Raw genomic sequence first — 16,716 nt, 5'->3', positions numbered from 1 at the left:
ATACGTTATTATTGTTTAAGAACAAGAAATCTAAAACATTAATTTGACTTTCTGAGAGTTTTAATCCATATTTTACATTTCTTTAATACTGGGACCATTTTGCATCCAACCATACAATTTTGTTCCTGAATGTGAGGTAAACCAAAATCAAGATATTTCACTTCTGCTTGATCAGATCGCCGTGTTTTATATTAAACACATTTCTTTGGCAAGAAACTAAAAATAATTATTGAACTGAATACATTTGGCATCCCACATAAATAAACTCTAAGGCTGGTAATGCGGAATACAGATGACTGAAAAAGACTGCGACTTTATTCAGTTTACATGTCTTCTGTAGATCAATTATCTTGAAATATCTTACCAGTGACTGCTGTAAGTTGTAATCCACTGCTTCTGACGTTCTCAAATACAGAGAAGAGAGTGAATGTGTATGTAGTTCCAGCAGTGAGAGATGAGACTGTGTGAGTTACTGGTCCATCTCCAGTTGGTGTGATGATGTTTGTCTCTGTACCATTAAACTGGAGGATGAAGCTGACATTGTTGTTGATTTGATTCCACTCCAGCGTGATACTGGTCTCATTTTGTCCTGCTGATCTGAAGGTATCTGTGTTTTGAGGAGCTGAAACAAATATGAACAAAATTCTGTACAAAAAAAAAAAACCTTGGGCCAGCAAAGTCTATCATTAGCTCCATTTTGCATCCCACATAGATAAAATATGGTGATGAAGTGGAATACCAAAAGTAAGAAAAGTCTCCTACTCCATAAAACAAACTATCATTGTTTAGAATCAGAAACATGAAAAGATTAATTTGACATTCTAAGAATTTTACCTGTTTTTGTACAATTGTATATCCAACCTGAACAATTCTGACACTGAACACAAGAATAAACAAAAAATCCACGATATTCTTATTGTATTTGGACAGATTGACTTGTGTTGTATAAAACATATTTGTTTGACTAGAAATTGATGACAATGATCATTAAAAGAATGTGTCCATTTTGCCTCCCACATAAATTAACTCTAAAGCTGATGATACAGAATATAGGTACCTGAAAAACATTGCCAGTCTATTCAGTTTTTATTATTTTGTATAGTCAGTCATCTTAAAAATATCTTACCAGTGACTGCTGTAAGTTGTAATCCACTGCTTCTGACGTTCTCAAACACAGAGAAGAGAGTGAATGTGTATGTAGTTCCAGCAGTGAGAGATGAGACTGTGTGATTTACTGGTCCATCTCCAGTTGGTGCCATGATGTTTGTCTCTGTACCATTAAACTGGAGAATAAAGCTGACGTTGTCGTTGACTTTATTCCACTGCAGAGTGATACTGGTCTCATTTTGTCCTGCTGATCTGAAGGTATCTGTGTTTGGAGGAGCTGAAACAAATATGAACAAAATTCCGTAAACAAAACCTTAGGCCTGCAAGGTCTATCATTAGCTCCATTTTGCATCCCACATGGATAAAATATGGTGATGAACTGCAACACCAAAAGTGAGAAAAGTCTCCACTTCATAAAACAAACTATCATTGTTTAAGAATCAGAACCATGAAAACATTAATTTCACATTCTAAGAATTTTAACTGAGTTCATACATTTTTTTATTTGGAAAATTTTGGATCCAACCTGAGCAATTTTGACACTGAATACAAGAAAAAAACAAACACGATATTGTAATTGTATTTGGACAGATTGACTTGTGTTGTATGAAACATATTTGTTTGACAAGAAATTGATGATAATTAAGATTAAAAGAATGTGTCCATTCTGCCTCCCACATAAATAAGCTCTAAGGCTGATGATACAGAATACACGTGCCTGAAAAACACTGTCACTGTATTCAGTTTTGATTTTTTGTATAGTCAGTCATCTTAAACATGTCTTACCAGTGACTGCTGTAAGTTGTAATCCACTGCTTCTGACGTTCTCAAACACAGAGAAGAGAGTGAATGTGTATGTAGTTCCAGCAGTGAGAGATGAGACTGTGTAAGTTACTGGTCCATCTCCAGTTGGTGCAATGATGTTTGTCTCTGTACCATTAAACTGGAGAATGAAGCTGACATTGTTGTTGACTTTATTCCACTGCAGAGTGATACTGGTCTCATTTTGTCCTGCTGATCTGAAGTTATCTGTGTTCAGAGGAGCTGAAACAAAAAATAAGACATTTCTGTAAATAAAACATTTGGTTTGTAAGGTCTATTTTTGGCCCCATTTTGCATCCCAACTGGATAAAATATGATGTTGATGGAGAGGAACATAAAAACTTAGAAAAATATGATCTGTTTATGAAACACATTATTTTTGTTTTAGAACAAGAAATCTGAAAACATTAATTTGACTTTTTGTTCATTCTACTCAACTTTTTTACATTTCTTTAATACTGGGAGCATTTTGCATCCAACCTGACCAATTCTGATCCTGAACCTGTGGTAAAGTAAAATCAAGATATTTTACTTCTGTTGTATCAGATCACCATGTTTATTATGAAACATGTTTGTTTGGCAAGAAAGCAACATTAATTAATGGATTGGGACCATGTTGCATCCCACATGCATAAATTCTGATGCTAGTGATAAAGAATACAGATGTTTAAAAAAGATTGCCAGTCTATTAAATTTTCATGTTCTCGATAAGTCACTTAACTTAAACATATCTTACCAGTGACTGCTGTAAGTTGTAATCCACTGCTTCTGACGTTCTCAAACACAGAGAAGAGAGTGAATGTGTATGTAGTTCCAGCAGTGAGAGATGAGACTGTGTAAGTTACTGGTCCATCTCCAGTTGGTGCCATGATGTTTGTCTCTGTACCATTAAACTGGAGAATAAAGCTGACGTTGTCGTTGACTTTATTCCACTGCAGAGTGATACTGGTCTCATTTTGTTCTGCTGATCTGAAGTTATCTGTGTTTTGAGGAGCTGAAACAGAAACAGAACAAAATTCCGTAAACAACAAGTAACAAAGAAAACTGACAAACAGTGTCTCCTACTATATGAAACACAATATTATGGTTCAAGAGTTAGAATTCTGAAAATATTAATTTGACTTCCTGTGCATTTTACCTTAGTCTATACCTTTTTTTATAGTGGGAACATCATACATCCAAGCTGAACAATTCTGATGTTGAATGTGAGGAAAAGTAAAATCAAGAAATTCTACTCATGTTTTGATCACATCGGCCCCTCTGTTCAGTTTTAATATTTTCTAGTGTCATATTTCATGTAGAATTTTTGGAGGGAAGTTCATTGGCACCATCTCGAGGCCAAACCAGATTTTATAAACCTTTGCATAAATGTGGACTGAGCATTCACAGCATTTATATAACCTGATACAGTTAATGAGGAAACGTATGTCTTTCTGAGATGATGTACAGTAAAGAGTAGTTACTTACTAGTTTACTACTTCTGTTTTGATCAAATTTCCATGTTTTATATGAAAGATATTTGTTTGGAAAGAAAAAATAAATTCGGTCAAAGTCGCATCCAACAAGAATATATTCTAATGCTGATGCAGAAAAGGGTGCTTTGAAAACAGACCGCAGATCACTTATCTTAAAAATATCTTACCTGTGACTGTCGTAAGTTGTAATCCACTGCTTCTGACGTTCTCAAACACAGAGAAGAGAGTGAATGTGTATGTAGTTCCAGCAGTGAGAGATGAGACTGTGTGAGTTACTGGTCCATCTCCAGTTGGTGCGATGATGTTTGTCTCTGTACCATTAAACTGGAGAATAAAGCTGACATTATTGTTGATTTGATTCCACTGCAGAGTGATACTAGTCTCATTTTGTCCTGCTGATCTGAAGGTATCGGTGTTCAGAGGAGCTGAAACAGAAACAGAACAAAATTCTGTAAACATCCTTGCCTTTCAAATCTTGATTTTTGGTCCATTTTGCATCCCACATAGATAAAATATAATGGTGATGATAAGTGACAAAGAAAACTGAAAAACAGTGTCTCCTACTCTATTAAACACAATAGTAGGGCTCAAGAAAAAGAAATCTGAAAACATTCATTTGATTCCCTGTGCATTTTACCTGAGTTTATACCTTTTTTTGATACTGGGAACATTTTACATCCAACCTGAACAATTCTGATGTTGAATGCGAGGAAAACTGAAATCAAAATAGTTTACTTCTCTTTGATCAGATCGCCATGTTTTATATGAAACATATTCATTTGATGAGAAAAAACAAAAGGGCCAATTTTGCTTCCCACATCAATTAACTCTAAAGCTGGGGATACAGCAAACAGGGTTTTGATATGAAGCTATGTGTATCTTGACGAGCTGAAGCAGAAAGAGAAAAATAAAGTGACTGAAGCAACCCACGGCCACTGGTTGATAAAAGTAAACTGAACCATGAGGAACAAGTGACATGTTTCATGTACGATGATTGGAGGGAAGTTCATTGTCACCATCTAGAGGCCAAATCAGGTTTTGTAAACCTTGGAGGAAATGTGGACTGAGCATTCACAGCATTTATAACCTGATGCAGATAATGAGGAAAATATGTTTTTCTGAGGTGATAACAGTAAACTAGATTAGTGGAGTCTGTTGTCTTACCAGTGACTGCTGTAAATTGTAATCCACTGCTTCTGACGTTCTCAAACACAGAGAAGAGAGTGAATGTGTATGTAGTTCCAGCAGTGAGAGATGAGACTGTGTGAGTTACTGGTCCATCTCCAGTTGGTGCAATGATGTTTGTCTCTGTACCATTAAACTGGAGGATGAAGCTGACATTGTTGTTGATTTGATTCCACTGCAGCGTGATACTAGTCTCATTTTGTCCTGCTGATCCAAACGTATCTGTGTTTGGAGGAGCTGAAACAAAAAAGAAAAAAATTCTGTAAACAAAACCTTAGGCCAGCAAAGCCTATCATTGGTTCAATTTTGCATCCGACATGGATAAAATATGGTGATGAAGTGGAACACCAAAAGTAAGAAAAGTCTCCTACTTCATAAAACACAGTCTTATTGTTTAAGAATCAGAGACATGAAAAGATTAATTTGACATTCTGAGAATTTTACCTGTTTTTGTACAATTTTATATCCAACCTGAACAATTCTGACACTGAATACAAGAAAAAACAAAAAATCCACGATATTCTTATTGTATTTGGACAGATTCACCTTTGTTGTATAAAACATATTTGTTTGACAAGAAATTGATAATAATGATGATTAAAAGAATATGTCCATTTTGCATCTCACATAAATTAACTCTAACGCTAATGATACAGAATATACGTGCCTGAAAAACATTGCCAGTCTATTCAGTTTTCATTTTTTGTATAGTCAGTCATCTTAAAAATATCTTACCAGTGACTGCTGTAAGTTGTAATCCACTGCTTCTGACGTTCTCAAACACAGAGAAGAGAGTGAATGTGTATGTAGTTCCAGCAGTGAGAGATGAGACTGTGTGAGTTACTGGTCCATCTCCAGTTGGTGTGATGATGTTTATCTCTGTACCATTAAACTGGAGGATGAAGCTGACATTGTTGTTGATTTGATTCCACTGCAGTGTGATACTAGTCTCATTTTGTCCTGCTGATCTAAAGGTATCTGTGTTTTGAGGAGCTGAAACAAATAAAAACAAAATTCTGTACAAAAAAAAAAACAAAAAAACTTTGGCCAGCAAAGTCTATCATTGGCTCCATTTTGCATCCCACATGGATAAAATATGGTGATGAAGTGGAATACCAAAAGTAAGAAAAGTCTCCTACTCCATAAAACAAACTATCATTGTTTAAGAATCAGAAACATGAAAAGATTAATTTGACATTCTAATAATTTTACCTGTTTTTGTACAATTGTATATCCAACCTGAACAATTCTGACACTGAATACAAGAATAAACAAAAAATCCACGATTTTCTTATTGTATTTGGACAGATTGACTTGTGTTGTATAAAACATATTTGTTTGACTAGAAATTGATAACAATGATCATTAAAAGAATGTGTCCATTTTGCCTCCCACATAAATTAACTCTGAAGCTGATGATACAGAATACTGGTACCTTAAAAACACTGCCAGTCTATTCAGTTTTTATTTTTTTGTATAGTCAGTCATCTTAAAAATGTCTTACCAGTGACTGCCGTAAGTTGTAATCCACTGCTTCTGACGTTCTCAAACACAGAGAAGAGAGTGAATGTGTATGTAGTTCCAGCAGTGAGAGATGAGACTGTGTGAGTTACTGGTCCATCTCCAGTTGGTGTGATGATGTTTGTCTCTGTACCATTAAACTGGAGAATAAAGCTGACGTTGTTGTTGACTTTATTCCACTGCAGAGTGATACTGGTCTCATTTTGTTCTGCTGATCTGAAGTTATCTGTGTTTTGAGGAGCTGAAACAGAAACAGAACAAAATTCTGTAAACATCCTTGGCATTTCAAATCTTGATTTTTGGCTCCATTTTTGCATCACACATGGATAAAATATGATGGTGATAATAAGTAACAAAGAAAACTGACAAACAGTGTCTCCTACTATATGAAACACAATATTATGGTTCAAGAATTAGAAATCTGATAACATTAATTTGACTCCCTGTGCATTTTACATGAGTTTATACTGGAAACATCATACATCTAACCTGAACAATTCTGATGTTGAATGGGAGAAAAAGTAAAATCAAGAAATTCTACTTATGTTTTGATCACATTGGCCCCTCTGTTCAGTTTTAATATTTTCTTGTGTCATATTTCATGTAGAATTTTTGGAGGGAAGTTCATTGGCACCATCTAGAGGCCAAACCAGATTTTATAAACCTTTGCGTAAATGTGGACTGAGCATTCACAGCATTTATATAACCTGATACAGTTAATGAGGAAACGTATGTCTTTCTGAGATGATGTACAGTAAAGAGTAGTTTACTTTCTAGTTTACTACTTCTGTTTTGATCAAATTTCCATGTTTTATATGAAAGATATTTGTTTGGAAAGAAAAAATAAATTCGGTCAAAGTCGCATCCAACAAGAATATATTCTAATGCTGATGCAGAAAAGGGTTCTTTGAAAATAGACAGCCACTCTATTAAGTTTTCGTGTTTTCTATAGATCACTTATCTTAAAAATATCTTACCAGTGACTGCTGTAAGTTGTAATCCACTGCTTCTGATGTTCTCAAACACAGAGAAGAGAGCGAATGTGTATGTAGTTCCAGCAATGAGAGATGAGACTGTGTGAGTTACTGGTCCATCTCCAGTTGGTGCAATGATGTTTGTCTCTGTACCATTAAACTGGAGAATAAAGCTGACGTTGTTGTTGACTTTATTCCACTGCAGAGTGATACTCGTCTCATTTTGTTCTGCTGATCTGAAGTTATCTGTGTTCAGAGGAGCTGAAACAAAAATAAGACATTTCTGTAAATAAACGTTTGGTTTGTAAGGTCTATTTTTGGCCCCATTTTGCATCCCACATGGATAAAATGTGATGGTGATGGAGAGGAACATAAAAACTTAGAAAAATATGATCTGTTTATGAAACACACTATTATTGTTTAAGAACAAGAAATCTGAAAACATTAATTTGACTTTTTGTTCATTCTACTCAACTTTTTTACATTTCTTTAATACTGGGACCATTTTGCATCCAACCTGACCAATTCTGATCCTGAACGTGTGGTAAAGTAAAATCAAGATATTTTACTTCTGTTGTATCAGATCACCATTTTTTGTATGAAACATGTTTGTTTGGCAAGAAAGCAACATTAATTAATGGATTGGGTCCATTTTGCATCCCACATGAATACATTCTGATGCTAGTGATAAAGAATACAGATGTTTAAAAAAGATTGCCAGTCTATTAAATTTTCATGTTTTCGATAAGTCACTTAACTTAAAAATATCTTACCAGTGACTGCCGTAAGTTGTAATCCACTGCTTCTGACGTTCTCAAACACAGAGAAGAGAGTGAATGTGTATGTAGTTCCAGCAGTGAGAGATGAGACTGTGTGAGTTACTGGTCCATCTCCAGTTGGTGTGATGATGTTTGTCTCTGTACCATTAAACTGGAGAATAAAGCTGACATTGTTGTTGACTTTATTCCACTGCAGAGTGATACTGGTCTCATTTTGTTCTGCTGATCTGAAGTTATCTGTGTTTTGAGGAGCTGAAACAGAAACAGAACAAAATTCCGTAAACAACAAGTAACAAAGAAAACTGACAAACAGTGTCTCCTACTATATGAAACACAATATTATGGTTCAAGAATTAGAAATCTGAAAATATTAATTTGACTTCCTGTGCATTTTACCTTAGTCTATACCTTTTTTTATAGTGGGAACATCATACATCCAACCTGAACAATTCTGATGTTGAATTTGAGGAAAACTAAAATCAAGAAATTCTACTCATGTTTGGATCACATTGGCCCCTCTGTTCAGTTTTAATATTTTCTAGTGTCATATTTCATGTAGAATTTTTGGAGGGATGTTCATTGGCACCATCTAGAGGCTAAACCAGATTTTATAAACCTTTGCGTAAATGTGGACTGAGCATTCACAGCATTTATATAACCTGATACAGTTAATAAGGAAACGTATGTCTTTCTGAGATGATGTACGGTAAAGAGTAGTTTACTTTCTAGTTTACTACTTCTGTTTTGATCAAATTTCCATGTTTTATATGAAAGATATTTGTTCGGAAAGAAAAAATAAATTGGGTCAAAGTCGCATCCAACAAGAATATATTCTAATGCTGATGCAGAAAAGGGTTCTTTGAAAACAGACCGCCACTCTATTAAGTTTTCATGTTTTCTATAGATCACTTATCTTAAACATATCTTACCAGTGACTGCTGTAAGTTGTAATCCACTGCTTCTGACATTCTCAAACACAGAGAAGAGAGTGAATGTGTATGTAGTTCCAGCAGTGAGAGATGAGACTGTGTGAGTTACTGGTCCATCTCCAGTTGGTGCCATGATGTTTGTCTCTGTACCATTAAACTGGAGAATGAAGCTGACGTTGTTGTTGACTTCATTCCACTGCAGAGTGATACTGGTCTCATTTTGTCCTGCTGATCTGAAGGTATCTGTGTTTTGAGGAGCTGAAACAAATATGAACAAAATTCCGTAAACAAACCCTTAGGCCTGCAAGGTCTATCATTAGCTCCATTTTGCATCCCACTTGGATAAAATATGGTGATGAAGTGGAACACCAAAAGTGAGAAAAGTCTCCTACTTCATAAAACAAACTATCATTGTTTAAGATTCAGAAACATGAAAAGATTAATTTGACATTCTAAGAATTTTAACTGAAATCATACATTTTGTTATTCGGAAAATTTTGAATCCGACCTGAACAATTCTGACACTAAATACAAGAAAAAAAACCCCCACGACATTCTAATTGTATTTGGACAGGTTGACTTGTGTGGTATAAAACATATTTGTTCGACTAGAAATTTATGATAATGATCATTAAAAGAATGTGTCCATTTTGCCTCCCACATAAATTAACTCTAAAGCTGATGATACAGAATACAGGTACCTTAAAAACACTGCCAGTCTATTCAGTTTTTATTTTTTTGTATAGTCAGTCATCTTAAAAATATCTTACCTGTGACTGTCGTAAGTTGTAATCCACTGCTTCTGACGTTCTCAAACACAGAGAAGAGAGTGAATGTGTATGTAGTTCCAGCAGTGAGAGATGAGACTGTGTGATTTACTGGTCCATCTCCAGTTGGTGCGATGATGTTTGTCTCTGTACCATTAAACTGGAGAATAAAGCTGACATTGTCGTTGACTTTATTCCACTGCAGAGTGATACTAGTCTCATTTTGTTCTGCTGATCTGAAGTTATCTGTGTTCAGAGGAGCTGAAACAAAAAAAAAAAAGTAAGACATTTCTGTAAACAAAACATTGGGCTTGTGAAGTATTTGTTTGCTCTATTTTGCATCCCACATGGATGGGATAAGATAAGGTGATGAAGTGGAATACCAAAAGTAAGAAAAGTCTCCTACTCCATAAAAAAAACTATCATTGTTTAAGAATCAGAAACATGAATGATTAAGTTGACATTCTGAGAATTTTAACTGAGTTCGTACATTTTTTTATTTGGACCATTTTGCATCCAACCTGAACAATTCTGACACTGAATACAAGGGGGAAAAGGCACAATATTCTTATTGTATTTGGACAGATTCACCTTTGTTGTATAAAACATATTTGTTTGACAAAAAATTGATAATAATGATGATTAAAAGAATGTGTCCATTTTGCATCCCACATAAATTAAAGCTAAGGCTGATGATACAGAATATACGTGCCTGAAAAACATTGCCAGTCTATGCAGTTTTGATTTTTTGTATAGTCAGTCATCTTTAAAATATCTTACCAGTGACTGCTGTAAGTTGTAATCCACTGCTTCTGACGTTCTCAAACACAGAGAAGAGAGTGAATGTGTATGTAGTTCCAGCAGTGAGAGATGAGACTGTGTGATTTACTGGTCCATCTCCAGTTGGTGCCATGATGTTTGTATCTGTACCATTAAACTGGAGAATAAAGCTGACATTGTTGTTGACTTTATTCCACTGCAGAGTGATACTGGTCGCATTTTGTTCTGCTGATCTGAAGTTATCTGTGTTTTGAGGAGCTGAAACAGAAACAGAGCAAAATTCTGTAAACATCTTGCCTTCAATCTGATTTTTGCTCCTTTTGCATAACGATAAAATAGGATGGAGAGGAATAGAAACTGAGAAAATTGGTTGCTTTGAATACTTATTTTTAAGAACAAAAATCTAATTAATCATTTTATTTAATCCATTTCTCAACAATTTTGTCAATTAGTACAAAAGTATCATCTGATATTCGTTTTAATTACTTTTTGAAAACTAAAAATATATTAATAATTGGCACCATAATAACCTAAGGCTGGTAATGCGGAATACAGATGACTGAAAACTGCGACTTTATTCAGTTACATGTTTCTGTAGATCAATTATCTTGCAATTCACATGCTGCTTAAGTTGTAATCCTGCTTCTGACGTTTCAACACAGAAGAGAATGTGATTAGTTCAGCAGTGAGATGAACTGTGTGAGTTAGGTCCATCCGTGTGCATGTGGTCTCTGTACATTAATGAGGAGAGGACATTTTGTTGATTTGATTCCATCCAGGTGATACTAGTCATTTGTCTGCTGTGAGTTATCTGTGTTGGAGAGCTGAACAATGAACAAAATTCGTAACAAACTTAGGCTGCAGGTCTATCATTAGCTCCATTTTGCATCCACAGGAAAATAGGTGATGAACAAAAAAGTAAAAAACTTCATTTAAATCAAAATGAAAACATATTAATTTAATTTAACTGTTACATTTTGTTTTTGGAAATTTTGACACTGACATTGACTACAAGAAAAAAAACACGATATGTAATTGTATTTGGACAGTGTTTTATGAAATTTTTTTAAAGAATTGATGATAATTGATTAAAAATGTGTCCATTTTTCTCCACATAAATAGCTAGCGTGATACAGAATACACGTGCCTGAAAACACTGTCACTGTATTAAGTTTGATTTTTGTATAGTCAGTCTCTTAAACATGTCTACCAGTGATGCGTAATGTAATCACTGCTTTGACGTTCAACACAGAAGAGAGTGAAGTGTATGTATTCAGCAGTGAGAGATGAGACTGTGTGGTTATGGTCATCTCAGTTGGTCGATGAGTTTGTCTCTGTACCATTAAATGGAGAATAAAGCTGACATGTCGTTGACTTTCCACTGCATGATATAGTTCATTTTGTTTGTGTTGAGTTATCTGTGTTCAGAGGATGAAACAAAAAAAAAAAAAATAAGAATTTCTAAAAAATGGCTTGGAGTATTTGTTGTCTATTTGCATCCCACAATGGGTAAGATAAGGTGATAATTGGAATACCAAAGTAAAAAGTCTCCTCCATAAAACAAACATCATTGTTAGATCAAACATGAAGATTATTGACATTGAGAATTTTAACTGAGTTCGTAAATTTTTTTTATTTGGACCATTTTGCATCCAACCTGAACAATTCTGACACTGAACACAAGTGGAAAAAAAGCACGATATTCTAATTGTATTTGGACAGATTCACCTTTGTTGTATAAAACATATTTGTTTGACAAGAAATTGACAATAATGATGATCAAAAGAATGTGTCCATTTTGCCTCCCACATAAATTAACTCTGGCTAATGATACAGAATATACGTGCCTGAAAAACATTGCCAGTCGATTCAGTTTTCTTTTTTTGTATAGTCAGCCATCTTAAAAATATCTTACCTGTGACTGTCGTAAGTTGTAATCCACTGCTTCTGACGTTCTCAAACACAGAGAAGAGAGTGAATGTGTATGTAGTTCCAGCAGTGAGAGATGAGACTGTGTGATTTACTGGTCCATCTCCAGTTGGTGCGATGATGTTTGTCTCTGTACCATTAAACTGGAGAATAAAGCTGACATTGTCGTTGACTTTATTCCACTGCAGAGTGATACTGGTCGCATTTTGTTCTGCTGATCTGAAGTTATCTGTGTTCAGAGGAGCTGAAACAAAAAAAAAAAAAGTAAGACATTTCTGTAAACAAAACATTGGGCTTGTGAAGTATTTGTTTGCTCTATTTTGCATCCCACATGGATGGGATAAGATAAGGTGATGAAGTGGAATACCAAAAGTAAGAAAAGTCTCCTACTCCATAAAACAAACTATCATTGTTTAAGAATCAGAAACATGAAAAGATTAATTTGACATTGTAAGAATTTTACCTGTTTTTGTACAATTGTATATCCAACCTGAACAATTCTGACACTGAATACAAGAAAAAACAAAAAATCCACGATATTCTTATTGTATTTGGACAGATTGACTTGTGTTGTATAAAACATATTTGTTTGACTAGAAATTGATAATAATGATCATTAAAAGAATGTGTCCGTTTGGCATCCCACATAAATTAACTCTAAAGCTGATGATACAGAATACAGGTACCTTAAAAACACTGCCAGTCTATTCAGTTTTTATTTTTTTGTATAGTCAGTCATCTTAAAAATGTCTTACCAGTGACTGCTGTAAGTTGTAATCCACTGCTTCTGACATTCTCAAACACAGAGAAGAGAGCGAATGTGTATGTAGTTCCAGCAGTGAGAGATGAGACTGTGTGAGTTACTGGTCCATCTCCAGTTGGTGCGATGATGTTTGTCTCTGTACCATTAAACTGGAGAATAAAGCTGACGTTGTCGTTGACTTTATTCCACTGCAGAGTGATACTGGTCTCATTTTGTTCTGCTGATCTGAAGTTATCTGTGTTTTGAGGAGCTGAAACAGAAACAGAACAAAATTCTGTAAACATCTTTGACCTGTCAAATCTTGATTTTTGGTCCATTTTGCCTCCCACATGGATAAAATATGATGGTGATAATAAGTAACAAAGAAAACTGACAAACAGTGTCTCCTACTATATGAAACACAATATTATGGTTCAAGAATTAGAAATCTGATAACATTAATTTGACTCCCTGTGCATTTTACCTGAGTTTATACTGGAAACATCATACATCTAACCTGAACAATTCTGATGTTGAATGGGAGAAAAAGTAAAATCAAGAAATTCTACTTATGTTTTGATCACATTGGCCCCTCTGTTCAGTTTTAATATTTTCTAGTGTCATATTTCATGTAGAAATTTTGGAGGGAAGTTCATTGGCACCATCTAGAGGCCAAACCAGATTTTATAAAACTTTGCGTAAATGTGGACTGAGCATTCACAGCATTTATATAACCTGATACAGTTAATGAGGAAACGTATGTCTTTCTGAGATGATGTACAGTAAAGAGTAGTTTACTTTCTAGTTTACTACTTCTGTTTTGATCAAATTTCCATGTTTTATATGAAAGATATTTGTTTGGAAAGAAAAAATAAATAAGGGTCAAAGTTGCATCCAACAAGAATATATTCTAATGCTGATGCAGAAAAGGGTTCTTTGAAAACAGACAGCCACTCTATTAAGTTTTCGTGTTTTCTATAGATCACTTATCTTAAAAATATCTTACCAGTGACTGCTGTAAGTTGTAATCCACTGCTTCTGACGTTCTCAAACACAGAGAAGAGAGTGAATGTGTATGTAGTTCCAGCAGTGAGAGATGAGACTGTGTGAGTTACTGGTCCATCTCCAGTTGGTGCCATGATGTTTGTCTCTGTACCATTAAACTGGAGAATAAAGCTGATGTTGTTGTTGACTTTATTCCACTGCAGAGTGATACTGGTCTCATTTTGTTCTGCTGATCTGAAGTTATCTGTGTTCAGAGGAGCTGAAACAAAAAATAAGACATTTCTGTAAATAAAACATTTGGTTTGTAAGGTCTATTTTTGGCCCCATTTTGCATCCCAACTGGATAAAATATGATGTTGATGGAGAGGAACATAAAAACTTAGAAAAATATGATCTGTTTATGAAAGACATTATTTTTGTTTAAGAACAAGAAATCTGAAAACATTAATTTGACTTTTTGTTCATTCTACTCAAATTTTTTACATTTCTTTTATACTGGGACCATTTTGCATCCAACCTGACCAATTCTGATCCTGAACGTGTGGTAAAGTAAAATCAAGATATTTTACTTCTGTTGTATCAGATCACCATGTTTATTATGAAACATGTTTGTTTGGCAAGAAAACAACAATAATTAATGGATTGGGTCCATTTTGCATCCCACATGAATAAATTCTAATGCTAGCGATAAAGAATACAGATGTTTAACAGATGTTTAAAAAACATTGCCAGTCTATTCCATTTTCATGTTTTCGATAAGTCACTTAACTTAAAAATATCTTACCAGTGACTGCTGTAAGTTGTAATCCACTGCTTCTGATGTTCTCAAACACAGAGAAGAGAGTGAATGTGTATGTAGTTCCAGCAGTGAGAGATGAGACTGTGTGAATTACTGGTCCATCTCCAGTTGGTGCCATGATGTTTGTCTCTGTACCATTAAACTGGAGAATGAAGCTGACGTTGTCGTTGACTTTATTCCACTGCAGAGTGATGCTGGTCTCATTTTGTCCAGCTGATCTGAAGTTTGCTGCATTGGGTGAAATTTAGACAAATGGGATAAGAGACATTTTTAGCATCCTAAAGACAGAGCATTGATCATGTTCTGAATTATTATTTCCCGCATCAAGGTTTTTGAGAGTATTTGTTTTTATATGACATGGTTTTGCACCATTTTACACCACAGTGCTTTGAATAAGATCCAAACATTTACAGCCCTCTGATATATACACATATAGTCATTTATATATATTAGCGCTGTCAAACAATCAAAAATTTTAATCAGATTAATCACAGGGTTACTGTAGATTAATTTCGATTAATCACAATTAAATATAATTTATTCTTTATCGTCTTTATTGTCTTTTTTTAAACTAACTTTTGTCCACATTAATGTGTCCCTGTTGCTACTAAGACAATCTAACTTGTTGACATTAAGAGGAGAGCCGACCGCTTCTTATTTCCAATGTTGCTGCAACTGAGAACGGTCTCTCCCAGTGAACAGTGGTTGCAGGAGCGGACACATATTTGTAAGCCAGCATTGCCAGCTTGTCAGTGTCTTGGTTTGTTTTGGTTTGTCCCTGTGAAGCTGGGCGATGCATTAGCCAAAGTGCTAGCAGAGTAGCTGACTAACATATGCTTGGTGTTAATGTGCTATTTTAAGATGGAAGTGCTTCGGTGAAAAGACAACTCCTTCCTGTAGAGTGTGCATAATACATTATGTTGGCCCAATGTTCCATCTTGTTTTTATTTAGTTTTTTTTTTTCGCACACAAACGTCTCATGTAGAGGACGAGCAGCTCTGCATTTAGCGACTTCCATCTTTATCGGTTGATTCTGCTGCCTGTAACTCCAGGATGAACTGCACATTTGCACATGCCTGATGGTAACTCTACTGGACAAACTGCCTGAAATGAGACAGTCATAATCATTCTGAGCTGCAGATGGATTAATTGCGTTAAAGTGTTAATCAGATTAATTGTGACGATAGATTAATCCGAGTAAACGCGTTAACTTTCACAGCCCTAATATATATATATATATGTATATATATATATATATATATATATATATATATGTATGTATGCATTGCTGCCTTAATGCATGTATGAACCCATGCACAGTGTGTGAAAGTAGAAAACAGATGCATTACTTCTTGAGTAACAGATGAATGGTAAACTGGTGGCACAGTCTTCATCCGACCATCGTCCTTCTTCTGAGCCATTAACCATTGTGGCCACACACTGCTGCAGGCCAGAATTTGGTTGCCCTGTAGCCCAGTGTCGAAACAGAGATTCGCTCCCATCGGACCACACTTTTTCCCGATACAGGCCGATCCACACAAAAGATCCATTTGCCAGTTGTGTGATGTTGTTATTTTCTGTCTGATTTCGTATGCTGTTAAGGAGGAAAGAGTAGCATACACCCATTAACGTTAAAGTTAAAATGACAGATAACCACCTCACAAGGGCACAAGGGAGTAGTAAACATTGTACCTGACTAGATCAACATAATCCCTCCTGCATATTCTCTGAGCTTCGGTCCAGTTTGCTACTAACTCATTCTTAATATATATTGGTGTCCCATCTGCAGCAGTACCTGGAAACATAGGGTTGAATAAACTGAGTCAGGATGGTTTCTTTATTGGGACGGTACATATTAATGAACATAAACATTTAAATATGTCAGATTATAGCCAGAGGTCT

The 16,716-nt window shown here is 35.1% G+C and overlaps 1 protein-coding gene across 1 annotated transcript in view; it reads right to left on the bottom strand.

Annotated features, from left to right (window-relative positions):
• LOC125003830 overlaps positions 1 to 16,716 on the bottom strand; it is a 35,537-nt gene that overhangs the window by 17,038 nt on the left and 1,783 nt on the right. Inside the window, exons 5-22 of the mRNA XM_047578048.1 lie at positions 16,507 to 16,609; positions 16,164 to 16,408; positions 14,800 to 15,042; positions 14,017 to 14,274; positions 13,024 to 13,281; positions 10,340 to 10,597; positions 9,563 to 9,820; positions 8,793 to 9,050; positions 7,858 to 8,115; positions 7,088 to 7,345; positions 6,094 to 6,351; positions 5,325 to 5,582; positions 4,569 to 4,826; positions 3,572 to 3,829; positions 2,666 to 2,923; positions 1,894 to 2,151; positions 1,127 to 1,384; positions 365 to 622 (exon numbers count right to left, since the gene is read on the bottom strand). Of these exons, the coding sequence (XP_047434004.1) occupies positions 365 to 622; positions 1,127 to 1,384; positions 1,894 to 2,151; positions 2,666 to 2,923; positions 3,572 to 3,829; positions 4,569 to 4,826; positions 5,325 to 5,582; positions 6,094 to 6,351; positions 7,088 to 7,345; positions 7,858 to 8,115; positions 8,793 to 9,050; positions 9,563 to 9,820; positions 10,340 to 10,597; positions 13,024 to 13,281; positions 14,017 to 14,274; positions 14,800 to 15,042; positions 16,164 to 16,408; positions 16,507 to 16,609 (4,461 nt within the window). The remainder of the gene's footprint in view (positions 1 to 364; positions 623 to 1,126; positions 1,385 to 1,893; positions 2,152 to 2,665; positions 2,924 to 3,571; positions 3,830 to 4,568; positions 4,827 to 5,324; positions 5,583 to 6,093; positions 6,352 to 7,087; positions 7,346 to 7,857; positions 8,116 to 8,792; positions 9,051 to 9,562; positions 9,821 to 10,339; positions 10,598 to 13,023; positions 13,282 to 14,016; positions 14,275 to 14,799; positions 15,043 to 16,163; positions 16,409 to 16,506; positions 16,610 to 16,716) is intronic.

Source organism: Mugil cephalus, chromosome 1 (assembly GCF_022458985.1).
Source record: "Mugil cephalus isolate CIBA_MC_2020 chromosome 1, CIBA_Mcephalus_1.1, whole genome shotgun sequence".
Lineage (NCBI taxonomy): Eukaryota > Metazoa > Chordata > Actinopteri > Mugiliformes > Mugilidae > Mugil > Mugil cephalus.
The sequence above is the reverse complement of the archived record's forward strand: the minus strand, read 5'-3'. Positions and strand labels throughout refer to the sequence as shown.